The sequence below is a fragment of the Chrysoperla carnea genome, chromosome 2 (assembly GCF_905475395.1).
Source record: "Chrysoperla carnea chromosome 2, inChrCarn1.1, whole genome shotgun sequence".
In the NCBI taxonomy this organism is placed as follows: domain Eukaryota; kingdom Metazoa; phylum Arthropoda; class Insecta; order Neuroptera; family Chrysopidae; genus Chrysoperla; species Chrysoperla carnea.
In genome coordinates, this window is record NC_058338.1 from 53,901,770 (window position 1) to 53,928,164 (window position 26,395).

General features: G+C 28.6%; 3 protein-coding genes across 3 annotated transcripts; 1 reads left to right on the top strand and 2 right to left on the bottom strand.

Annotated features, from left to right (window-relative positions):
• Window positions 1–219: 219 nt before the first annotated feature.
• LOC123292772 (integral membrane protein GPR180) lies at window positions 220–5,974 on the bottom strand (the record flags this gene model as incomplete). The annotated part of the gene is made up of 5 exons (XM_044873487.1): window positions 220–509; window positions 1,486–1,741; window positions 2,389–2,526; window positions 3,805–4,228; window positions 5,517–5,974. Coding segments are annotated over 5 exons (1,566 nt in total), but the record flags the coding sequence as incomplete, so codon positions are not given.
• Window positions 5,975–7,416: 1,442 nt separating this feature from the next.
• LOC123292030 (glycerol kinase-like) lies at window positions 7,417–17,753 on the bottom strand. Its single transcript, XM_044872531.1, has 13 exons — window positions 17,621–17,753; window positions 13,787–13,884; window positions 13,568–13,724; window positions 13,392–13,493; window positions 12,850–13,067; window positions 11,793–12,008; window positions 11,615–11,725; window positions 11,473–11,554; window positions 9,720–9,897; window positions 9,151–9,356; window positions 8,902–9,042; window positions 8,713–8,799; window positions 7,417–7,618 (listed from the first exon to the last, which is right to left on the bottom strand). Exons 1-13 carry the CDS (start codon window positions 17,622–17,624, stop codon window positions 7,524–7,526), a joined length of 1,695 nt encoding a protein of 564 aa, XP_044728466.1. The 5' UTR covers window positions 17,625–17,753; the 3' UTR covers window positions 7,417–7,523.
• Window positions 17,754–26,134: 8,381 nt separating this feature from the next.
• On the top strand, window positions 26,135–26,393 carry LOC123293196 (cytochrome c oxidase assembly factor 4 homolog, mitochondrial). Its single transcript, XM_044873932.1, has 2 exons — window positions 26,135–26,226; window positions 26,287–26,393. Exons 1-2 carry the CDS (start codon window positions 26,137–26,139, stop codon window positions 26,389–26,391), a joined length of 195 nt encoding a protein of 64 aa, XP_044729867.1. The 5' UTR covers window positions 26,135–26,136; the 3' UTR covers window positions 26,392–26,393.
• The last annotated feature ends 2 nt before the right edge of the window (window positions 26,394–26,395 follow it).

Sequence of the window (26,395 nt, forward strand, 5' to 3'; positions counted from 1 at the left end):
AATTGAAACAAAAGGCTCAAAATAATAATGGCAAATTACACTTTTGAAACTTTCCAAAAGAGAGAAAAAGACAACTTTGCGTTATAATTTTCCTGCTACCTTTCGGAAAATATTTAGAATTACTGAGCTACATGACAAAATCAATTAATGATTTGAGCAATAATTCAGTTAACAAAAATATTTTATAAAATAAAGATAAAATAAAACAAAATAATATAGTTAAGTAATTAATGCTTTATCATCACGATCTATGTAGACATTTGTGACGTCATTTAAATCACCATTTATTTCAAGTGATCGTCTACCACTTTGTGAGGATGGAGGTGTTGCCAATGCACTATATGGTGGCGTTGAATTGTTTAGCACATGTGGCGCTTCATTAAATTCATCCAGCTCATCAATTTCAGCGCAAGAACGTTCTGCCAATAGGAAATATTGTTCAGAACGCGTTGGCCATAATAAGTGCGCCATGACACAGTATGCTATACAATCAGCTGAATATGTAATACCTTAAATATTAAAGAAAAATATTTACTTAATAGTTCTATACAAAAGTTTCAAAATAAAAAGACAAAGACATAATTAACTTTAAAGACTTCTCCTAGTGGTAGATTTCATGCTTCTTTTACCTATCATACCATTTTATTTTTTCTTAATTAAGCGTTTTTTTAGGGAGTCAATTAAAATCAGAAACTTTCGAAGTCTATGATATTGTGAAAGTGAAAGGAGTGGTCACAAATCGAGAATTAAAGAATTTAAAGCGAATATGACAAAAAATTATTATGGTAATTACGGAGCATCAAAAAATGATATAAATGACAAAAAATTTTTAATTTTAATTACTTTAGACTAAGATAATATTATTTTTATTCAGATACAAAGTTTTTACGATTTTACCGATATCTGATTTTTAGAATCTTACCGGTATGCTTAAAAGGGTACCAAAAAATTAAAAATTTTAGTTATCTCTGTTTTTTAAATAAAAGGTTTAAAAAAGATATAAAAGACACAAAAATTAAATTAATTTAATCCCGTGGTGTAATATTTGTAAGGGGTTGCAAAGAGTGTGACGCAGTGTGAAGAAGAGGATAGGAATATAATATTTAACGTGGCGTAGTTTATGAACGACTCTTTAGATAAAACTCAATATGCAGGATAATTGGTATCTAAAAATGAATTTACTGCTTTATAAGTGCCATCTACATCTTCGAGGCCAACATTTCAAAAAACAAAGTACATTTTTAAAGCACACAGCTTAATTTAAGTAGTTTGATCTTTTAATTCTGATTTAAAATAACTTATATTTAGCAAAAATATAAATTCGAATCAATTAAATTGTTCTATTAAGCTCGAAACACTTTAAAGTTCAAAAAGTTGGCCTCGATAAATCGCATCAAGTATAGCAACGCTAGCTAGGATAATTCCTATACATACATCCTTAAGCAAGCAATTTAGGGGTTCAATAGATAATAATAATTAACTTACCAACTAAAAGTTTATATCGCCATAATGCTGACACTTGTAATGCAATTAATGCAATTATTGGCAAATATATGAACCATACAAGACTACTTGCACCAAAATGCAATAGGAAATTTAATTTTTGTGAATTATGTTCGTATAACATTGTAATTCGAAGTTCATATAAAAACCACAACATAATTAATGTACGAAACACAATTATTAACCAGCCCGGCCATGTTTGATATTCATCGATATCTTCGATAATATCAACTTCCGTCTACAATCAAAAAAACTAATTAATTTTTGGAAATCGTATAATATTTTAGTCCGTTCAATAACGGCATCAACATTGCACTTCATGATTAAGTGCTTTTATACTCATTAGACTGCAAAGACAATTTTAGAAAATCAAATTTTTCCATATAACCGGAAAACTATGTTTTAACTGAAGTGCCCTCAAATAGAAGTTATCGTTGACTTAATTTTGAATATTCATGGAAAACAAAAATATACACATTTTGTATTGATTTGGTCGAAACCTGATTTAAATCCACTTTTCGTAAGAATTATTTATGTGCGACAATTGTTTCAAAATCAGAGTCTCTCTTCATGGAAAACTTATAAATGGAGAAAAGATATTGACAAAATTTATAATTTTTCCAAGTCGAGAGACTGTGATCTCAAAACAATTGATACAAATAAATAATTTTTACAAAGAATTTAAAAATTGTTTTTCATTTAACATTTAAAATGTATAGAATTGCGGAAGCTACTCCTTTTGTTTGTTTGGAGTTTTTATTCAGTTAAACAATGATTTTCAAGTTATTTTAGAGAAGCTGATTTTTAGATAGACAAAAATGAAGTGCAAGGTTGCTATGAAAAATGTTCGTTACCGTCGGTATTATGTATAATAATATAACTTACTAAATTCCATACATATAGTAATATATGTACAACACCATAGCACAGCCATATTGCAAAAACGAGGGGTTTCCATGATAATTCCATTCGTGTTACTGCCCAACCTTTCGCTAACAAAAGCAATAACAGCATAAAAGTAGTCTAAAAAATTTGTTTATCATGAACTCTTGCATTGACGAAAATTAAAATCGAATAATACATAGATAGATCTGTACTAATCTTTTATCGGTATTTCATTATAAGTTTAGAAAAACAATCACAAATAGTTTACCAATAGCCTCAAATCATCTCTCGGCTGGATAGAAAACCCACAATGGAATAGGATCAGAATTGTATTATGAGTAGCCAAAAATAAATATACATCTTAGCTAGCCTTGATAAAAACACCTCGATATTTCAAGCTGGTGTGCTTGGAATATACAGATGTGAAATACATAGTGATGATATACAAGATGTCTTTTTTAAGTTGAAATATGCTTGAAGCTCGAAAAATAACTTTTATCGATAAAAATTATTTAAGCGAAAAATGTTGGGTGTGTAGGCGCACATCTTATGTAGGCATTAAACTTGATCTTCGTTTTCAAGCACAATAAAAAGCTAACTCTACTCCAAAACTGGTAATCAATAGATGAACACTTTAAATTAGGAAATTGTTATTGATTAAAAAAAGTAACATTTTTTGTTCCAAACATTTTTTCGCAAACTGTATAGTTTAGGTAAAAACGGACTGAAAAATTTTGCCCAAAATTGTTATTTCGTATAATTGTTTCTGAGAAATCTAGATACTCCTCGAAAAAAAATTTCTAATAAATCCAATGAAAGTAGTTTATTTTTCTATAGAGACTCTTACGCACAAAAGACTAAACTTTTGCTATCAATTAATTTGCGTATTTATAAAAAAACAACTTTCTGATTTTAAGCGTCCATCTAATGTTTGTCAGTTATGAATCAGAGTGAGGTTTTAATTGAACCTGAAAACTTAGATTGAATTTTCTGCTGATATATGTTAAGATGTGTGTGCCTTTGAAACTAACATTTTTCGTTTGCAGCATTTTGCTCGATTAAATTTATTAATCGTATTTCAAGCATATGCCTACTTAAAAAAGAAAGAAAGACACCCAGTATATTAACCGATCCTAAGCCTACACTTTAAGCGTTAAATTCATTTAATATAAACTCTATCTTAGATCATCTTGCACGAAAAATTGAGAGAACATACAAAAGTTTTTTCAGAATACCTGTGTGTCTATCCAATAATATTAATGGGATCAGATTATAAATTAAAGAGGGAATGTGTTCCAAAACCGTCGTTTCTTCAAAAGAGATCCGATAGTAAAGAGAACAAACGAATAACATTAATTTACCTGTACACATTAAATACAGATATCTATGCTTAATTACTATACCGTTCATACTTACTCTAGAAAATATATCAAAAATATCACCAGCCAAAGCGACATTTGGATATCCCACACCATCAATTGCAAACTTTAATGTATGCACTAATATTAAACATAAGGCAATAAAATCTAATATTAAACTAGTTGTAAAAAGTTTGGTGACCGGATGTTTTTGTAAACGAGCTGCATGTAATTGTAACGGAACTAGTAAATCATAACATAACCAAAATAATAAATACAACTCTAATGTATTCTGACGATCAAATGAGAACTGATATACAAGTGGATTATATGTTGATTGATTTGGATTACCATTTACAAGCCAAAAATCATATTGAATTTCACGTGATATAATATTTCCCTCTTTATCGAATTCCTCATAATGTTCCCATTTACATGTTGTTGAATTTTGATAACATGCTACCATTGTAACATACCAAAACCTGTAATTTAACGAATTCATTTCTTGAATTAATTATTACTAACTACTATGAAATAGTTATTGTTGTAAAAAAATAACACAGGTCTGCGACGAAAAAACTGCATAGGATTTTTTTTCATTTTCTTATAGATTTTGACCTCCCAAAAACAGGAAAAATATTCAAAACATTCTATCACATAGGTTTTTATAGATATTAGTAACAACATAAACTAGTCTTAAAGTAGTATTATATAGTATTTTATAGTAACATTATATTAAAGTATTATTATTGCACAATGAAAATATTAGCTTCGCTTCCAATGGGGTATTCTGTGCATATGGAAGAGAACTAACCATAACAATTTGGCAATTATCCTGGAAAGAATCAAATATCAGGACCATTAATGGATGGTTTGTGGGGACTTCAAAATACTCACGATGCTTTTGAGTCAGCAGGCGGGCTATACTAAGTACCCTTGCTTCTTATGCTTATGGGATAGTAGAGCCAGAGAACAGCATTGGACTAAAAGTGATTGGCCACCCTGAGAAACTTTAAAACCTGGAGTGAAAAATGTTATCAATACTACTTTGGTGCCGCCAGTTTTGTTGCCACCTCTCCAAAACAAATTGGGGTTGATGAAACAATTTGTAAAATCACTGCAAGAGGATGGAGACTGTTTTAAATAGCTATGTAAAAAAAGCTGTCAGAAGCAAAGTTGAAAGAGGGAGTTTTCACTGGCCCCGACCTAAAAAGGCTTTTAACCGACACCCTCTTTGTGGAAAGTATGAATGAGAAGGAAAAAGAAGCTTGAGTATCGTTCAAGGATGTATTGCGAAAGTTTTTGGGAAATACTAAGGATCCTGATTACAAAACCATTGATCAACTAGCAGCATACGAAGCTCAACGCTGCAAGATAAGCCTGTAGGTCCATTTTTTACACTCCCACATACACTATTTTCCTGAAAACCTGGGAGCTTACAGTGAAGAACAATGGGAGCGGTTTCACCAGGATGTCCGCGATATCGAGAGACGGTATCAAGGAAGATGGGATGTCATTATGCTTGCAGGCTACCGTATAATTTTTAATAAACGAGTGATTTTACCAATTTTTTCTGTTTGAATTTGCAAAAAAACCTTACGTGATAGAAAAAAATGGCCATCACTTCTGAAATCAGCGCATTCTAAAACATATAATTTAGTAATTTTAGTAATTTTTTTTTGCAGACCTTTGTAATTTATTATTAAGTTCATCACTAGCACACTGTATAAACCATACTTAGCTAAATAATTTTCTGAATATAATACTTACTTAGGTTGCTTACTATTTTCAATATGGTAAGTAAATTGATAATTTTTAATAACATTACTAGGTGAATCTTCATCTGCACACAATTGATTTTTTGGACATGGTATTTGTCGTAAAAAATCTCCTAATCCCGTTGGATTACACTTTGAATTATACGCTGTTTGATTTAATTTATTAAACATTAATTTACAAGCTTTCGATTTATCATATACACTACGATTGCCATAATATTCTAAAAAATGATTACGATCAAGCACAGCAAATGTTATAGGAACAGTAAAATTATGTTTCGATGTAATATTTCCAAATATATATCCATGCGTTTCTTTTGGATGATGTTTATCTGTTTTTTGGAAACCAAATTTTATTAGAAAACTAAAGAAATCTGTTGTACGAAATGCCCCTTGTATATGCGTACTGTTTACATTTAAAATAAATATTGATATTATTATAAAATATATAAATATTATTCTATATAAATACATTTTTTTTTTATTTTGTTCTTTGTATAAATATTTTTATTTTGATTTAGTTAAAACATTAGGTTAATAACAATTATCTTTAATCAAAATAATAATGACAGAATTTTGACATATGTAATCCTAGGCTATGTGTATATGACAATAAATTGTTTTAGTCGAGTCTTTTCTTTTCATTATTCGTTTTTCTTCACTTGAATAAATTCGAAAGACAAATAATATTCAATAATCATTTTTAGCGGGAAAATTGAGCAAGTAAGCTTTGGCATTTGATCTACGTTGAAAATTTGTTTGTTTTTAATACCGATTTTTCTTTGTTAAAACAAAATATTATTAATTCAAAATTTCCTATTTACGAAGACATTGACTATATATTTTATTATTGATACCATTTCATTGTTGATAATAATTAGTTTCTCTATTAAACACTCTAATATAAGAGTGTAAAGCATGTGTAAAGTAAGCGATATTTTCGTGCTTAGAATGAAATATCTGAAAATTGTTTTAAAATCTTCTCGAATCACTTTATAGAGTAAATTTGATCGAAAAAAGTATAAAAATCGGCCACTTTGGCGATAGACGCGTAATTTATGATATATTGATTAAAATCGTATCGAGAGTTTATATCTCTTTCAATTCTAAAATAATCTGGAGTTTTAGTGTCTTTGGATTATTTAGGATAATATGGATCCCTTATTATTCGACAAAGTTCGAGAAATTTTATGTATGCTTACGTGGGGAGAGGGAGGTCAAAAATCATCAAAATTATGCTTAATACGTAATTAATGAATGGACCCTTACTCTTTCCAAATTACACCGATTTTCTTGGAACAAGTCACCTTTCAAACAAAAAAAAAAAACAGCATTTACATCGGATAACCTGTAAGAGCTACGGTACCACAGATAGATACATACACATAGCGGTCAAACTTATAACACCCTTTTTTTTATGATTTAAGTAATAACAGCATGAAAAGTACCAAATTATTAATAATTTAAAAAACGCTCATGGATTATTGAGAAGTTTCTTACAACTGGCTCGCATGGCTCTGAGGTTATAATTCTTTAAAAGGAAAGGGTAATAATTAATATTGGTAAAACTATAAATTATAAACACCCAAATAAATGAATATCATTTATTTAAATAATGTATCATCATTCAATAAGTACAATTAATAGTATCGTTCATAAACATATAATTTATTGACATCCAAAAAAAGAATTCTGTCTTTTATATTTATTTGTTTTTGAAAAACAATTCAACCAATTTGTATCAATATATTATATGTTATAATAAATCATTCAGTTCCTACATAAAAATAATTTAGGATTTAATAACAGAACAGGAAAAAACATTTAAAATATAAATAAATAATTTTCAGTAAAACGTTTAACAAAATTCAATAATATGATACTGACTAAAAACAAAACAAAAAAATCTAAAATTAATTTAAAAAATATTAAACGTATTTTTTTAACCTGATAAGTACACATATCTTTGATCATCTTCATTTGGTCTCGTTTTTGTGTGTTACCTTCCTAAATAATTGGATAACGCCAATAATCCAAAACTACTTATCAAAAACCAACTGGCTGGTAAACTTGAAAGAAGTCTATACCGCTCATCTATTTTAAATAAATTTTCAATAATATATTTGAAAAATATTTTTATATTTACATATTTTATTAAAAAATTAGTTGAAATATTTCGTAACAAAAAATTAAAAAGTTTGAAAACTCGGTGTTGAAATGAAACATTATGCAGATGTAATTGAGAAAAAAATTATTCTAGTATGTCGGAAGTATTTTAAATTAAAAAGATTTTCCTCCTAAAAACCCGTATTTTTGCTGTATATTCAATGCATCTTTTGGAACAGGGGAAAAAATGATGTGACCAGATTAGATCAAGCGGGAGAGTCTTGGTAGAGCCAAATGTATTTTTTAATTTAAAGGAAAAATAAAATAAAATCCATCATATGTTAGAAATATGCTTAAAACTGTCCTATCTTAAGATCACAAAGTTGAAGATTTTGGACAATAAATTAACTGTTCATTGAGCGTAGAACCGAGCGGAGACATATTCATAAGGTCTATATTTTTTCATAATTAATATGAGTTTTTATACAATGATTTCATTATTTATGTTGTAATATTGCTTATATTTTGAAATAATATTGTTTATTTAAAATATAGGCAATACTATTATATTAATGATAAACTCCTTGTATGAAAACGCACTGAACACACTGAAAATTTCGGCACACTATTATTAATTTTATACAAAGATACGCTGCCTGATTGACTCCCGTGTAAATATTTCAAATGTTCTTTAAAATATTTTGTTAAGGCAATCGTTCATTAACAGCGTTTTTAGCGTATTTTCGTTAATCGCGGTAATTAATTATACATTTTATAAAAATATGCGTACCTTATTCCCAAGAATTTCAAACTTTTAAATTTCTAATCAAAATAATGTTAGTACAATAAAAATTATTAACAAAAAATAAACAACTTACAACAAAATAATATTACAAAAATAAAATAAACACTTCAAAAATTGTGTAAACATAATATGGCAGAAGCTACAAAAAAAGAAAATCTACAAAAAAGCCCACCTCCACCATAAAAAAAAAAAATTGAAAAGGAAATGCAGAATAAATAGCAGATAAAAAAGAGGTGCGGAATACATAATAGCCAATTGTTTCAAATGTTTATTTTACCTGTCATTGCAATTGATTTTTTAGTTTGTGCCCATCCTAGCGAACGATGTACAGCCATTTTCCATTTATTGTACCTTGCATCACGTTCTTTAAACAAAAAATTAATTATCAAATTAATTAACTAACTTAAAAATTTTAATTTAAAAAATTGAAGATGCACTATATTTCATCCAAAAAATCGAAACTTACCATCATCTGTGGTTGTCGGTAAGAAAGTATCGGTAGGAACACTATCCGGTTGCTCGTAAATATCCCAAATTTGTATACCATCAGCCTGACCTGCTGCCATTGCAACACCTAATGCTGTAACATCTGGCGTTTGTGCTCTAACTGCAGATAAAATAAAATTTAATCTATTTATTATTTGTTTGTTTACTAAATTTTGTATCCAAATTTTAATCAAATAATAATTACAAAATTTCGTTTAAACATACTTACAAACAGGTATTCCGCTAATATCTGCTTGTAGTTGCATTAATAAATTATTTTGAGTCATTTTTCCGTCAACATGAAGCTTTGTTAATGGAAAACCACAATCTTTATTCATTGCTTCCATAATATCTCTCGTTTGAAAGCATACACTTTCTAAAGCTGCCCGTATAATATGACCTTTCGTTGTGAATGCTGTTAAACCACAAATAATTCTGAAAAGTATTTAACGATATAAGTAATGTCCAAATTAAAACAGTGAAAATAGTAAAAGATGCCAGGGAAATAACAGTTTTTATAGACAACTTGCAAACTGCATACTTATAAAACTATTAAATATTCATGCGACCACCAGAAAATCATTTTGTCTCTCAATATATTACTTTTCCAAACATGGTTTAAATATTTAAGTAAAATTTGAAATTCGCCTCAATTCTTGGATTTAGTTTTTGTAGTAAATTTTTATGAGGCCTGATGGCTACTGGTAGAAAAAGATAATTTTAAAATAATATTAATATAGATTTTTAACTCAGTAGCTACATGTTTTTGAGAATCTGTATTTTAAATAATTTATTTACCCTCGAGCATCCTTCCTCCAATATGGAGCGTATAAACCCTTAAAAGCTGGAACAAAGTATACATCCCCCGTTGAGAAAACTTCTTGTGCTAATGTCTCCGTATCGCGATTAACATCAGAAATTAAACCTAAATTATCACGTAACCATTTAATAGCTGCTCCGGCTACAGCTACAGAACCTATTGACCAAAAAATGAATTAAAGTAAGTTTGATAATAAATATAGGCCATACAACATAAAGTCTACTACTTTAATAGTTTAAACCACTTATGTAATACTCCTATATGATCAGTTCCTATGAGTCGAAGGTGTCCCGACAAAGTAAGACAGATAGTTCGTGCTCTCTGTCTTCCAAGTGATTAAGCCTGTTCTGCGCATCTGCAACTGTTATTTTAATACCATATATGGAATTGTCAAGTTGACAAGCATGTGCATTGTGATCAAAGCCTCGTGGAGGATAGAGAATAAAATATTGTCGGCACCGTAATATTGAGACATTCTGTCCCATGCCGACTGACCATATAGGAGTATCATATATATGGTTAAAACATTTAAGGAAGTTAGACACATTAAATTTGAAAGATAAATTTCCTAAAGGGTGAAGAAATATACTACGAAAAAAGTATCATTCAATTCAGCTATTACATTGTATAATGTAATTCAGTTATTATTAGAGTTCTATCAAACCGAAGTGGCACTGTGAAAGAGATATATATGTATGGGCACTCATACTATACTCTCTCAGTGCCACTTTGTTTTGATAGAACTCTAGCAATATAATTCAGTTATTACATTGCTAAACAAACATCGGCTTTTCCTTTGTTAAATTGTATTATTTGACAAAGATAAAAGACAATAGGTATTTTTTTACTAGAAAAGTTTTTTGAAATACATATGAAGCAAAAGCGAATAAATATTTTTAAATAAAAAGGTCTACTGAAGATAATTTTTGTATAAAATATGTAAATAATGATAATTTAATAAAAAAAATGCAATAATCACTTTGCCCGATACTTTGAAAATTGCAATTTTTAGGTAATCAGAAGATATTTTCGTCTCCATTGTTTCAAATATGGGATAAAATAACTTTTGGCAATTTTCTTGGTAATATTTCTGGCTACTAGAATTTTCGTGGATTTTCCTTTTAAATTTCTATACTTGATAAAATGAATTGCTAAAATGTATATCGACCAAACAACTAAAAACTTGTAGAGATGTTAAATCGTAGGTATTTGGAACCATATGTTAGTGAAAATTGGCGAAAGGTTTCCAAAGTAAATGAGGAACTTCGAGGCGATATGTGAACAAATATTATCAGTGAATTTTTAATAATGTTTAATTTGGGACTAGGTAATTTTAGTAAAATTAACACTTTCAAATTTTTGGTCACTTGCCACCCATGAATCCCCCACTATGTTGCGGGGTCCTGCAGTCTGGTAATTCCGCCACTGTAATTGATGTGTATTGTCAATAATTGATTTATGTTTGATATAAATTTTGTTTGATGTATATTGACGCGCAAGATTGACGGAGCTAATTGATCGTTTAGGAACGTTATTGTCAATATTTTTGTAGTCAACAATCAAATAATAAACTGAAACAATAGACGCACCAAATTTTCAGCGAGTATCTCAAATGTTTGAACTCAAAAGTTCTAATAATTATACTAGCAAATTTTCACGACAAAACAATGACTATATAAATTTGCCTCGAATGTGTTAACCTCTAAGTAGATGATAGTGATTATGTTTTACCTTCTAATGCATACACAGGCGCTGCTTCTTTCCCCATTTTATACGCAATTGTCGTTACTAAGCCATGAGAAGATTGTACTTTCTGGAATAATAAACCTTTTTTAAACTAACTTTCTACCGTTGACTTAATAATACGACTTACGGTTACGCCAGTATTGTATAGCAAAAAACAACCGCTTCTGTATGTATTTTTAGCTTGACCTTGTTTTAAACATCTTTGCCCAACTAAAGCAGCTTGTTGATTACCTAAAATCTATATATTTTTCAACATTAATTTCAAAAAAACGTAGTAAAAATTTAGGAAACAAAAATTTCTTTACCCCAGAAATTGGTATACCACCTAAAGATGAAAATTTTTTTACATAACCATAAATTTCAGAACTACTACGTATTTCTGGTAACATTTCTGGCCGTATCTCAAATGTTCGACATAGTAATGGATCCCAATTTAATGTATCAATATTCATAAGCATTGTCCGAGATGCATTTGTGACGTCTGTAACATGGATTCCTCCATTTATTCCACCAGTTAAATTCTAAAATCAAATAAATGTTAAGCAATATTTGGCAATTATGCTGAATTAAGACTATCCTTTCTTTTTCGATTATATCATATTAGTTCTATCTAATGTTTACTCGACGACGAATTGATCATAGGACAAATGTTTTGAATTTTCAATCAAACAAAAAACAAGTCATGAATAAAAAAACTTTTAACAAAAATAAAACCGACTTCAAAAGAAAAATTTTTCCAAAAAAAGAAACAACTCTGGCAGAACAGTTTGCAACATTAGCTTGGCTGACACCGACTCCAAAAATAAAAATAATTTTAACTATAACATTATATTATCGTTATTTTTTTTCTTTTTAGTGTATTTTAATTTGTTTTGGAAAAATTTTTCTTTTGAAGTCGGTTTAGTTTTTTTTTTTATTTTGTGATTTTTAGTGAATCTGAAGTGCACTAACTAATTTATCACTAAAAAAAGAATCATCGAAATCGGTTGGCGTGATATTGAGTTATTCATTCTCTTGCCGTGCATACTTAATGCAAGTTTAAGACTTTTATGATTTTCTAATGGATATCGTTATCAGAACTCGACCAAAATAAAATGGGACCACACGGGAAGCACTAGCTTTCAAATAGATAAAGAATTATCAAAATCGGTTCACCCAGTCAAAAGTTCTGAGGTAACAAACATGTAAAAAAAAAAAAAACAGTCGAATTGATAACCTCCTCCTGTTTTGTTTGAAGTCGGTTAAAAATATAACAACTTGAATTATTTACTTCGATATTTAGCTATTATTTCAATTAAAAAGTCAATCTGCCGTAGAGTCATTCAATTCAATTTTTTATGATTAAGTAATATAGATATTTACCCAAACAATCCATGTATCTACTGTTCCGAATAAACATCGTTTTTCTCGACAGCTTTTTTTTACAGCAGGTACATTATCTTTAAGCCATCGTAATTTTAAAGCACTAAAATATGGCGAAACTGGTAAACCGCATATTGGTTTTAAATGATTCTTATTATTATCTGGTAATTTAGCTAATATATGATCCACTGTTTTATCTGTTCGTATATCATTCCAAACTAAATTAGGATAAAATATAGTAATTAATATCATAGAAAAACAATTGTTTATAAATTTTTGCAATAATATTATTAAGGATTGCAACTTTTTGAAGATATAAATTTTTAATATTTCTTTCTCCAAATCTTTTCACTATATCTAAGTTCCTAATTGAACACCTAATTGCACAGGACTCATACTAAAAGCGAAAAAGCTAAATTATTGATTTGAAATTTTCAACAACAAATCTTGAACTGGGTTCGCCCAACAACATAAATAAGAATGTTTATATCCCCGATTAAAATATTATCCTATTTTTACTATAAAAATCAAAGTTTATTTACCAATTGCATTATAAAGAGGTTCTCCAGTAATTTTATCCCAAACAATGGTCGTTTCTCGTTGATTTGTAATTCCTAAGGTGACTATATCGGATATTTCATATCCTGAAATAAAATAAAACTTGATTTTAGCGTCGAAAATTTACACAATTTACGAAAATAAATATTCATTTACTGACCTAAGCTATGTAATTTATCTTTAATATTTTCAACACATATTTTAATAGCTGAAATAATTTCTAATGGATCTTGTTCTAACCATCCTTCTTGAGGTATTTTCTGGCCAATATCAATTTGGTGGCTGACTAATTCTAAACTATGTTGACTTTTAAACACCTAGAAAGAAAGAAATTTTTTTTAAGACTACGAATAATTTAAACAAAAAAAAAATTACTTACAACAAATTGAGTTGTTTTGGTACCCGCATCAATAACCCCGATTAATTGTTCTTTTTTAAATTTTCTCGGAAAAATTGGTTCAGGCATCGTATTTACTACTAAAAGAAGAAAATTTATAATAATATTTCAATAACAACTACTTTGAAATAAGAATTTTAATCAGGACGGATACATTAATTAGAGATAATTTAAATTGTATAATGAATAAAGGAAAATGTGTGTATTTTTTAATTGGTGTAAAATTCATTTATTTATTCATAAAGAAAACTACCTCGAGGAAAATTTAATTAAAACAAATGGCAATATTTAAAATAGCAAATGAGCGGTAATTTAGCGATGATTAATTCATATTATAAAAATAAAGGTACTAAATCTAAAATTAGCTAAAAAGCTGAAATAAAAATAAAAAAAATGCGCAGAACTTTAATTAATTATATAATTAAATAATGTAGTTAAATACCTATTTTTTAATAAAGAAATAATTTTAATTAAAAAGTGTAATCACACAAATTTGGTATTGAGAAATCTAACCTAACACAATTAACAATTTGAAAATTTTGATTAAATTGAAATTTTTTTTTCATTAACATTATTTTAAAGGATTTAAATAGAATACAATATTTTTAAATGTATTTAATTCCTTTGAAAAATGCATCATTTTTCTATAAATTGTGGTGTGTCAGGTGGTCGAATATTGGTCAGGTGGCGGTCACGTCAGGAGTTTCCTTAGCGTTTTTACACTGAACTTAATTTAAAATTTAAATACAGTATACTTTTTTAACAATAACAATGATAAGCATTATCTTTTTTATTTTTAAAGTTCAACGTACAAAACTATTTTGCTTATCTTTAATTATATGTCACACCTCCAAAAAGTTCTAGATAATTTGTTTGGAATTTTTATGATCATAGTTCAAAGTTTTTATATAATCTGTTAACTGTCGTGTGCGTAATGTAAAATTCACTCTTCCCGATAGCAATAGTAGTCCAATCATTTTAAACTGGTTAATTATTTCTTGCACAACAAATACCTATAGTGCAAAAAATTTTGTCAACTAAACAAATTATTTGATTGAAAAAATCAGCTTTTTGCGAAATAGTATGAACTGAATCTATTCGCCTTCATTCGCTTCGCCGCCTAAATAGACTAAATAGACTAAAAATTTTTTTCGAGATTGAAGTAAACCTTTCTTTCTGTGCAGTAGGTAAAAAGGGTAAGTAAAGGCATCCATTGAAATCCTTAAAAAATGTGTATATTTTTATTCTTTTTACATTCTTTATTGCTATTCGGCTAAATATTAATTTAATTATCAGTATTAATAATCCACCCAATCCACCATAATAATATTAATTATCCATATCAATATCAATAATAAAATAAAACTGAAAATTAATTAATAGTGTGCTGTGTCCGTCAGGCCATTGTCAGTTGCGAACAATATATGCTTTGTATGTTATATGTAAAATGTTGCACATCAAATAATATTAATTGTCCATATCAATATCAATAACAAAATAAAACTGAAGAATAAATGAATAGTGTGCTGTGCTCGCCAGGTTATTGTCAGTATCGACAATAGATGCTTTATATGTTATAAGTATACACACGTATTACTAAAAAGTGAAATGTAAAGAGGTCATTCAATCAAAGACGTCATTAGACGGTTTGTCTTGACTATCAATTATTGTAAGTAAGAAAGAACCAAAAAAAAAAAAAAAAAAACCCAATGCGATTCAACTTAAACTAACCAAATCATGCACGGCGGCGTGTAATGTTTGACCAGGTTATGTCGGCCTGTTTGAGTTAGAAATTTTTATAATAAGGTGTATGAGCTCCAACTTACTTCAAAATTCAGCGCTTATTTTCCCAAAGCTTTGTCGTCATGTGTATTTATATATAATTTTAAAAAAAGTTTTTGATAAACAAATAGCTGAATTATTTAATATTTTTACCTTAAATAATTTATTTAATGCACAAAATTCTAAAATGAACTTTTTGTATATTGTTTATATAAAAATAATTGGACTACTATCTTCCAGATAGTATTAAAATGTACTTGAAATAAATCAGTTGTGGGGTTCAAATTTTAAATAAACAATACCTTTGTACCGGTGATAATAAAAAATTTAATACCCTCGAAATTCTCATACAATATTTTATATAGAACTTTTTTCTAAATTTATCCGAACATTGATTTTGAATTTTGATTTTGATAGATAATTAGACAAAAATTGAAATATACTTCATTTGTTATTAAACATTTGTATATTTACATTTCTAAATACCAAAATAAACAAATTTAAGCATGAAATTTATAATAGCGCCGTTTTATTTTTATTTAAAATATGATTTCAAAATAAATGTATGTATACTTAAGTCAAAATAATTTATGACGATTAGAAAACTATTAAATAAGATTAAAAGTTCAAGAGCATTAAAAATTTTAAATCTAAAATTTTATGTCTTAATATTTTTGTATTTTTTTAAATTACACAAAAATAATTTTATTGATCTCGAATAATGCAATCTTATTTTTATATAACTATAACGTTAGTTTGAAGTTGGAACAATTTGCCGCCAAATATTATCTTCTTTATTGTTTATTTTACTTTATCTTTATTATTTTTAAATTATTACGTAAAATATATCACTACATAATTTAAGAACTGTTAGTTTAAAATACCCAAATCTATCGAAATCTAGTAAGATTGTAAATTTCTCTTCCAATAAGGCTCAAAAATCACCCAAATTAATTTAGCACAAGGTAGTTTTTGGTAGCCGGTTTATAATCTGGCTTTAAATCTGATAACGATATATTAGTATTCCGAGCTATAGCGTATTGGGTTATTGTTGGTTGCTGAAATAGATATGAAATTTGTTATCAGGAACATTTATAAATAAATATAAGGATGTCAAACTTGATTGGGGATCTAATCCTCTGGGCGAGGTCTAATTCTCGGTCTTTGCGTACTTTGTACTGCGCGTCAGGGTGTCTTTTGTTTTCAATCAATTGAAAGTGATAGAAAACAATTGAAATTGTTTTCAATCACTTAGACAGCTTGATGCGCAGTACAAAGTACGCAACGGTCGATGACTAGACCCCGTCCAGATAGGCGCTGTTAATTCAGTCACGGGCTCTTATAGCTCGACATAGGAGGTTTCACGTCCTTACATATATATGTTCTTGCATGTAGTCTTTGACTATAGGTCAGTGGACAGTTAAAACAGTTAATTCAAATTGCTGAATACAAAAATAAATTTTAATCAACAATTGAGCATTAGGTGCCCGATGTTGTTAAACGATAAAAGCGCAAAATTTTGATTGTGCTTTTGGACTTATTAGATTAGTAGCTCGACATCAAACAATTTTTGATTAGAATTTTATGAAAAAAAAAAACAATTCGCCAATAATTTGATCAAAATCAAGAATAATAATTATTGCGATAAATTCATTTTTTTCGAGAATCTTGCTGCTCTTTAGAAAAATGTGATTGGTGTTTTTGAAAGCACTGGAATTTCTTGAAAAATTCTTAAAAGGAAAAGATATTGTAATTGCTTTCGTTTAGATTAGGGATCATAAGCTTTGTAATATGCCGCAATAATTAGGTTTTGCCCATTGGAGAAAAATACCTATGTATGTATTCTGTTATACCTATTATTTTACACACGGGTATGCTTAGTAATAAATAATATATTATACATTAGTTTGAGTAATTGTTTCCAATTGAAACCACTCAGTTGCGTAAATATTGACATAGGTACTTAAATATTCTATTTGATTTTTATTGATAATTACGAAAACAAAAATTGCATAGCATGTTAAAAATTCTTACCCATTTATAAAAAAAAAATGCAAAAATTTTCTTGTAAAAAAAAAGTTAACTGACGAAGTTTTAAAGCACAACACTTGAAAATTTAATACATGTTAATGATAGGATAAGTAAGTCATTTCTATTTAAAAATCGCACAATAAAAATTTACAAACATATTGTTAAGGTTTTCTTTTATTTTTTATGATACAATAAGGAATGATAAAAAAAATCATTTAAGTAATGACAAAGATAAGTACAGTAATTAATTTTACAAAATGTATAATTATTTCTAAACACTTGTATTGTAGTAAGTAATCGATAGATACTGCACTTGAAATGTTTGGAGAAATAATTTAAAAAAAAAATTCATTATCAGTGTTTTACAAATTAATATCTCCTATATTTACAAAATTTTTATTACAGTGATGATTTTATTTGTAAATTGCTTTGCACATTATACTTAATTTATATAGTGGGCCATACCCGGTTATGAATATACAAACGCCAGTAAGTAGATTTTCACAAAGACACTTCGGGCAGAAAGTATAACTTATATAATCTAAAGAAATTAAAAATTAAATTTAATCTAAAAACGTCCAGGTTAGACTTGTTTATCTTTAGAGAGACTAAAAAATATTGAAAGTAGAAAATAAAATTTTGTTTTTTTTACTTTCCACCCTTCATCTACATGTACGACCTTACGAAAACTAAAAAAAAAAAAATTAAAAACTTGACATCTTCACAATGCGGAAAATTTCTGTGTGGTATCTCCACCACAAATGCCGATTTTTACGCTTGTATGATACTTTCTAAACGACTTATAAAAAAATGCGTTCTCCTCTTTCTGCATACTCGAAGACGTTCGATTGCTCATCTATTCTATATAAGTAAAAAATTCCCCATTTATTATTACTTTTTACATGTAATTTGATGGCATATCTTAAAAAAATATAGGGTGTATAATAATTCAAAATTTGTAAATAATTTTTTGAATCGAAGCCCTCTATCTGTCCGATGTGTTATTCATTTTTTTATTTGCATATATTTTCTTCAATGTGGCTACAATACAGGCAATCCTGCAAGTATCTAACAATTTTAGTCTTTTAGGAAAGTTCAGTATGTTGGGAAAGACAGTTTTATATTAACTAAAAGAACAGAGATGATATTTATCGCTCCTGGCATCGTAAGTTCGTCGTTGGTAGACGGAACGTGGACAAACTACCTTATCAACCAAACTGTGTAGATGGTTGGTTTAGGCTAATTTGCAGTAATTACTATTTTATACATAATACGTTTATTTTTTATCAGAATTGGTATTTATTCTTTATTAGTATGTAGTTGAAAGCTGATATGGCATCTTTGATATCCAAAGAATAAAGGTTGTCAAGTAGTAATGAGTACCAACACCAAAACAAGATTAATTTTACAATTTTTGTCATAGTTGGCGATCTATGTCTTACACACTTGATCTTGTGCTTATATCTTACTAGGGCTCAGGAAAGTTAAGGGGGCGCGAGGGAGTTTCAATTGGGAAAACAGGAAGCGAAGGCAGGTGTCTAATTAAGCGTGCGTGGTAACGACTAGTGAAAATATATCGTTGTTCTTTTTGTACCATAGAGCAATAATGGAGTAGTTGAGTGATATCGAATTTGCCTCATAACTTATAAAAAAGTAAAAGTAAACTTGATACCATAACAAAATATGAAAGTTAAATTAAAATTGATTAAAAAACGAAGAAGTTATAACCATTCAAAGATTATTGCTGGTCTGTTTTATGCAAAACAGAGTTTTGTATGTAATTTCTTTGGCGATACCGTACAATGACATCGCTATTCTCTATATCTTCCTTTTTGTTTAATTAAGAGTTTTAAACATTCATATTAAGGATACTTGTAAAGATTTTCAAAAACAACTTCACTTTTCACTGCCCGTGCAGTGAGAATTCTTCACCTGAAGTGAAAAAAAATTTAGTCATCATTCCCATTTTTAGGGCAAAATACATTAGAGCTATAATTGCTCTAGTTAAAGTGAGATTTGCTCTAGCTAGTACTAGTTCCAACTTTACCAAAATATTTAATGAACCTAAATTTTTCTCTACCTAGAGCACTATACAGCTATCATAACATATCAACTAGAGAAGTTTCTCTATACTGTATTCTAGATTAATCCAAATAGACCATTTTTACTTCTATGTACATGCAATAGAGCTAACCTATGTAGACCAAATCTGGAATTAATTAGATAAAATCTAGCTATAGTGTACTAGTGTCTAATCAGCGCCAGTTCTACCCGCAAATCAAGGTAGAGCAAGATTATCTTTTGGCGCCTTTTTTTTCCAAAAATTAACTTGTATTTCAATAATCAACACTTAAAATGCGAAATTGTTTATCCCATTTCGCATTTTGGCGCCTCTTGCAACCTGGGGCCTGGAGCACCCGCCCCATTTGCTCTACTTAAGCGTGTATATAAAAAATATTCAAATCATTGACTTTATAGTTATACATAGACTAAGCATCGCCTATCTTTTCGTACAGGGAGAAGCGTGCCAACATCTGAGGTATTTGCTTAGGTCAGCTAGGCACATTTATCAAAAAAGTACATTTATCAAAATAATATAGGGACATTTATCAAAAAAATATACATTGAATATATGGACATTTATCAAAAAAACATACATTGAATGTTAAATTTTTATATCACAAAATGTTTTACGTAAAACATCGTGATTTCACTTAACTTTTTCGCTTTTTGATTTAAAAAATACTTATCACGTATCACTTTACATTTTTTCTTACGAATTTACAATGGATTAGAACTAAGCAATTACCTCAGATGTTGGCACGCTTAAAATTGTTTGACACTCAGTCTATTGAGTCTATGTATGCACATGAAAAAGTATGTATTAGTAGCGCAGTGATAATGAGATTTAAAATATTTGTTCTAGGAATTACATTTAAAATGTCTTTCTATTTTCAAAAGGAAACAGGGGATTTTTTTAGATTATTTATCAATATGTATGTTGCATTAAAATTTAATGTATCGGGATTATCCGTTCAGAGTTATATCTGGAAGGATAATCCTAATATATGACAAGATAATTCACAGACCATAACATAATATCAGCAATGTAGTGCCTTTTTCAGACCCAAAAATATATTTTTCGATATTCATTGATCTGAATGGTTTATTGATCTTAGTGTGTATAATTTTTGGATACTTTTTCGGAACGTTTGCGCTCCTTTAGCTGTTTTAGTCCAAATGAGCTGAAATTCGGTTATAGTGTTGTATATAAAGCGGATTGATGTTATGAGACCGGGATTCGATTTCCAAAATTTTGAGGGACTTCCCAGTGGAAAATCCGTTTTTTTCGACCTTTTTATGGCTATGGACTTCATTTCAGCATCCCCAAGCTAGAGGGTTTAAAATCGGTATGTTGATTGCGTTATAAAAGAATGCGTATTTTCAAATTTTGTAAACACTTGTATAAATAAAAGCTTTATTGGGAACATTAGCCGTAAATGACAAAACATCAAATGAATTCTTTGTTTTAAAAATATAGATACTAAATTATAATTAGGTATAGAGTGTTATTTAGAACCCGATACTAGCCAATAATTCGAAATATTTTTATTGTTGTGTTTTATCATAAACATGTTGGTTTATCATGTTAGTTGGCATGCAATATTCTTTTTGGACTTAAAATTTTAAGATCAGATTTTGACTGCCGATAAAAAATTTTACTTGTAAAAAATCGTTTTTAAATAATCCAAGAATTAAGCCTATATTGAATCCATGAAGTCTAACTTTCTGTCCTGTAGTAAATAAGCTCCTGAGTCGATGTGGAGCATTTTCTCTCATAGGACAAATATATGGCAGAGCGACCATTTTCGAGACTTTAATTTTCCCTTTCTATTTATGAATCTGGCTTGATAATCGTGGTCAAAGTCAAGGTTATCATAATATCCATGTTCGCCTTCTAAAATTTTTCAGTTTTTGCGTATAGATCTGAAAATAATAAAGCTAATACCATACGATAGGTTTTGAATTTCAGTAAGAGTGTGTTATCAATGCCTCTAGAGTCTTCATAAAACTAGTTCTACTTATACTTAAATTTATTAAAATAATTAAATGTTTTTTATAAACGAGATTTGGACTATGAACAAATTTAATTATTTATAAATAATTTATGGCCTTGTCGATTCATGTCACAATAATGTTTAAAAATTGTTATTAACAGAATGGATTCATCATGCAAACTAAATATATTGCATTTTTAACAACGGCGGGCATCTAAAAAAATTATATACTATGCCGTATTATATTGATTTATGTTTCTTCGTGTATATGTCGCAGTCAACTAGCTTAATTAGCTGTTCAATTAATACCCTTGTCTATATCTGGCGCGGAAATCTATGCACTGGGACTATAGCGTCGTCAAGGAGCAATATTGTTGGTATTTCTCACAGTTTGATTAAGTTTACGCAAAAAAAGTTATATTTAAAACTGGCTTTCACGGCGAGAGTTGTAGTCATAGATAAAATAATAGTAATATCTTTGGTTGTAGTACTCAGATACAAGCAAAGGCGACAAAATTTCATGGAGTCCAATTTGTTTGAGAGAGTCTTCAACAAATCAGTCTTTGTTTCAAAAAAATTTCTTTCGGGATCAAAATACCATGGAAGTTAAACTTGCGTTAACAAATAATATTTTAATTACTTAAATGTGTACTTTGTTATTGAGTTACGGTTAAATTTTAAAAGCAATTTGAAAATGAATTTTTTATTTATTTCTGCCAGCAAAATTTCAGCCTGATTGGATCACGAAAAAACGGTTAAAAATCGATCCAAATTTATTTCGGCAGGCAAGCATACGAGCCGACACTACGAGTTAAAAGAAAAGATGTAATTACAATGACTTATAAATTACGTAAATAAAAAAATTCTAATGTCAGCTATATTTCATCTTGTCAAATGATTAATATTTTGTATGAATAGCCTAAGCATTAGCCAGCCAGTTCATTAGTTCATTAAATGTTGTATTATACCCTGAATATTCAAGTTTTAGTTAAATGGCGCCGTTTAGTTTAAAGGCTAGACTGTTAACTGAACGGCTAATTAAGCTAGTTTTCGGCAACATATATAAAGTCAGATGCTATTGAAAAATTTGAATTTGGCTCAATTCAAACAGATTAGACATACCTATCGTAAACATTCAACGTTATAACATTTAACAATGACTTTATTTTGAACTAAGAATGTTTTTTTGTTTATTTTGACGTGGATATTTGTGATCTTGACTTCGTAATATTTTTAATTAAAAAGTGTTGTGCCTTTGCGCTCATTTAAAAAATCAGATCAAATTTCTATAAAAGGAGGTTGGTCAAAAAAACAACTACTAGGATAATACAAAAATATTGACATTCATGTTCAATTTACAAGACAAATTTTCTTATAAAATTTTTTGATAATTTATAAAAATATTTATTAGAACATGAGAGAACATTAGAAAAACTATATATATATATGACTTTTTACAGATTTTTCACTACTTTTCACTGTTTTTTTTTTAATCGAAAAGATTTAAGATTTAACACATGCTTTTATAGATAATATTCTTTAAATTTCTATAAAAACCTAGGACCTTGTTGATATAAACCCTGATACGAAGTTCACTGCTGTCCCCTCAGCCTCTCCCTAGAAAATCCCATTTTCCTGTATTTGGAAAGGTTTTCCCTAGGGTGTGGGCCTTCTCGAATTTTCCTGGATGTGTGGCTTATACCAATCCTAGGAACACCTTAAGATCTAGCCTTGTGCCAAGTTTAATCGAAATCGTTAGAGCTGTTTTTGAGAAAATCCCAAAAATCCTGTTTTGACCTAGAGGGAAAGGCCTAGGAAAAAAAAGAAAAAATGGTCTGGAATTATGACCAAACTGAACCTATGTACCGAGTTTGAGAAACATCGGTTGAAAATTGAAGGCTCCAGCTTGGTAACAGACATACCGTCATACCAACGGACGCAACATTTTTTAAAAACCACTTTTTTGGAATCAGGGACCCTCAAAACGCGCATTTCCGTCGAAACCCCGATATCGATTTTTTTTCGATCGCAATACTTTATTATATTTATAATATAATAAAGTAAAAAGTTACTGTATAGTCACTGAATTCATTACCGCCCTAGTGCGGGAATGAATTCATTTTCACACTAGGACGGTAATGAACTACTTTTCCCACGGATACTGAGTAAAAAACGTATTTCTTTTCTCACGGGCGTAAATAAAACAATTAAATTAAAAATTATTAATTTTAATTTTTAATATACGCGCGGCGAACTTGACCTTTTTGTAACTGTAATGTCGCTTTTCCACTAAACGGGCAAACAAAAACAAACAGAAACTCGTGTTTAAAAAAACAAAACTGCAACTTTATACAAATTTTTTGAAGACTGACAATGTAATAGCCATTACATTTCCAGTTTTGTTTTCCAACAACAATTAAACCCATTTTTTCTATGTTTTTATTATTCATTGGGCTTAAAACACAACTAACGCTAAAGGAAGCAAATGAATTAAATTAATTCCAGAAATGAAACATATAAGATAATGGGATAATATTAAAATAAAAAATTAAAATTTTCCTGATTTTACTAATGTGTACTTAGTCTGAAATATATAAAGTATCTATTACGTACAGTGTGTCGCATATAAATTTTTGAAGAGGGTTGATAGGTGTTTTTTTCCAGTACCATATCAAAATTTTTTAATGTCATACATTATGATGCTTAAAATGGAAAATTGAAAACATACAATTTATTAGCTTATCATATTGTAAGAGCATGCGATGATAAAATAATCAACATTTAATATTTTTAATATATATTAAAAATGAATTATTTTTTGATAAGCATGAATTACTTTAACCGAAAGATTAAATAATTTTTTATAATCTTATCAATTATTTTAAAACGAATTAAATTCATTAGTTTTTAATAAAGTATTAAATTACGTTTAATCGGAAAAATTGTCAAATTTCGAATAGAGATAAAAATCTAACAATTTTCGCACGAAAAAGTAAATGTAATGAAATATCTGAATATAAAAACTATTGATTAATATTTTTTTATTCAGTCAATGTATGCTAAATTTCATTGAATTTAGGTACTTATTTTTGTGTTTAAAATTTACTAATTTTTCGCTACATAATTATGGAATCGTATCTATTGTTGAAAGCTATAACAAGATGACACTACTGGCTTGTATTGTTGTATAATAATTATTAATTTTGTATATTAAAAAAAAAATAACAAAATTTTTTGTATATTAAAGCTAATTTCGGTTTATTTATATCGAAAAAGGAGCTTGAAAATATGTGTAATTTAAGTTATCGGATATATTTTCAAACATTTCCAAGCCATAACTTCTTAACATGAAAGAAATGCACAGAGATGAAGTTTTGGATCTATTCATAAGCGATGGGCTCCTTCGGATTTAGTTAGCTTAGAAGTGTTTGTATACCGATATACTGAATTTATGTAATTTTTAAGCCAAAAAATGAGACTTACGGATCCAGTATATAATTTTGATTGATTATTATTAACCATTTTGATAAGGTACTGATATGAAAATGAAATTTTTTTCAAAAAAGTTTAAATTCTTGACAGTTGATATTTATCAAAGATTTTATCAATTTGTATAGAACATACTCCAGGTGGGAGTGCAGGTGATGGTGTTTTGTTTTTTCAATTCCACAGAACTTCATTACCTCTTGGCTACTACGTGTTACGCCTAAGATATTATCCATATTTTATCCCATATTTAGGCAACAGTACTAACATAAACACTATGTATATTGTATAAAAAATACTACTCCTCTATTGTTTAGTGTGAAAATATTTTTTCGAAATCGCGGCGCCACGGATATTGTAATCTCCCTTTGAAAATACACTAAAATATATGATCTAAGTAATCTCCACAAACTACACTAATTTTGCAGATTCTGATTAAATAATTGGGTTTTATGAGATTATAATAATTTACCTTTGGTATTATTTTTCGATTAAACTCATTCATTTCAATTTGAATAATTTATATATGAATATAAATAGGCTTAGAATTAATCGGAAACTAATAATAGTTGTTTTGATTAATATAGTCGGAATTTCGGATTCAATTTTTGAATTAATTTTAGTAGGAATAATTGAAATAGCAAAATTATTTATTTACGGTTGAAACTGATTCGTCCCGATTCTAACTTTTGAATGTATATGATATAGGAACAAATCGGAAAATCAATTGAAATTGTTGGTAGTTTTAATATATTACTCTAGTTTCATTAAAGAGAAAAATAGTGTGTTGAACTACGTAAAAACACGTACCTTTTTAATTTTACCACAATTTTATTTGATTAGGAAATTATTGTATAAATTAGCAAGTATCGACTGAGCAAATACGACTGAGCATATTTTGACAATCACATTTTCTAACCTTTCTAACTTTTCTATATTACTAACTTTTAAATTTTAAATTTACCATGTTTTGAAATGCCTGCTCATAATTATGAGGAAGTATCAGATCCTGTAGAGAAAATGCTCCAAAAAACAGGATGCATAAAATTACACTATAAAGTACAGGTATCTAACATTTAAATTAAAATTATTTCAGTTTATTTTATCCATCGTTGTCCTTTTTAGGAATGCATAGCTGAAACTCAAGACTGGCGTAAGTGCCAAGATATTGTTAAAGAATTTCGAACTTGCATGGAAGCGTATAACGCTAAGCGTTCTATTCAAAATTAAAATA

Bases quoted from the DNA above. Each gene is read 5' to 3' on its own strand.
- LOC123292030 (XM_044872531.1), bottom strand. The intron at 13,068-13,391 runs GTAAATAAACTT...ATCCTAATTTAG, and splicing joins ACCTCTTTATAATGCAATTG to TTTGGAATGATATACGAACA. The intron at 9,357-9,719 runs GTAAATAAATTA...AATACTTTTCAG, and splicing joins TGGAGGAAGGATGCTCGAGG to AATTATTTGTGGTTTAACAG.
- LOC123293196 (XM_044873932.1), top strand. From the start codon at position 26,137: ATGCCTGCTCATAATTATGAGGAAGTATCAGATCCTGTAGAGAAAATG. The intron at 26,227-26,286 runs GTATCTAACATT...TGTCCTTTTTAG, and splicing joins AATTACACTATAAAGTACAG to GAATGCATAGCTGAAACTCA.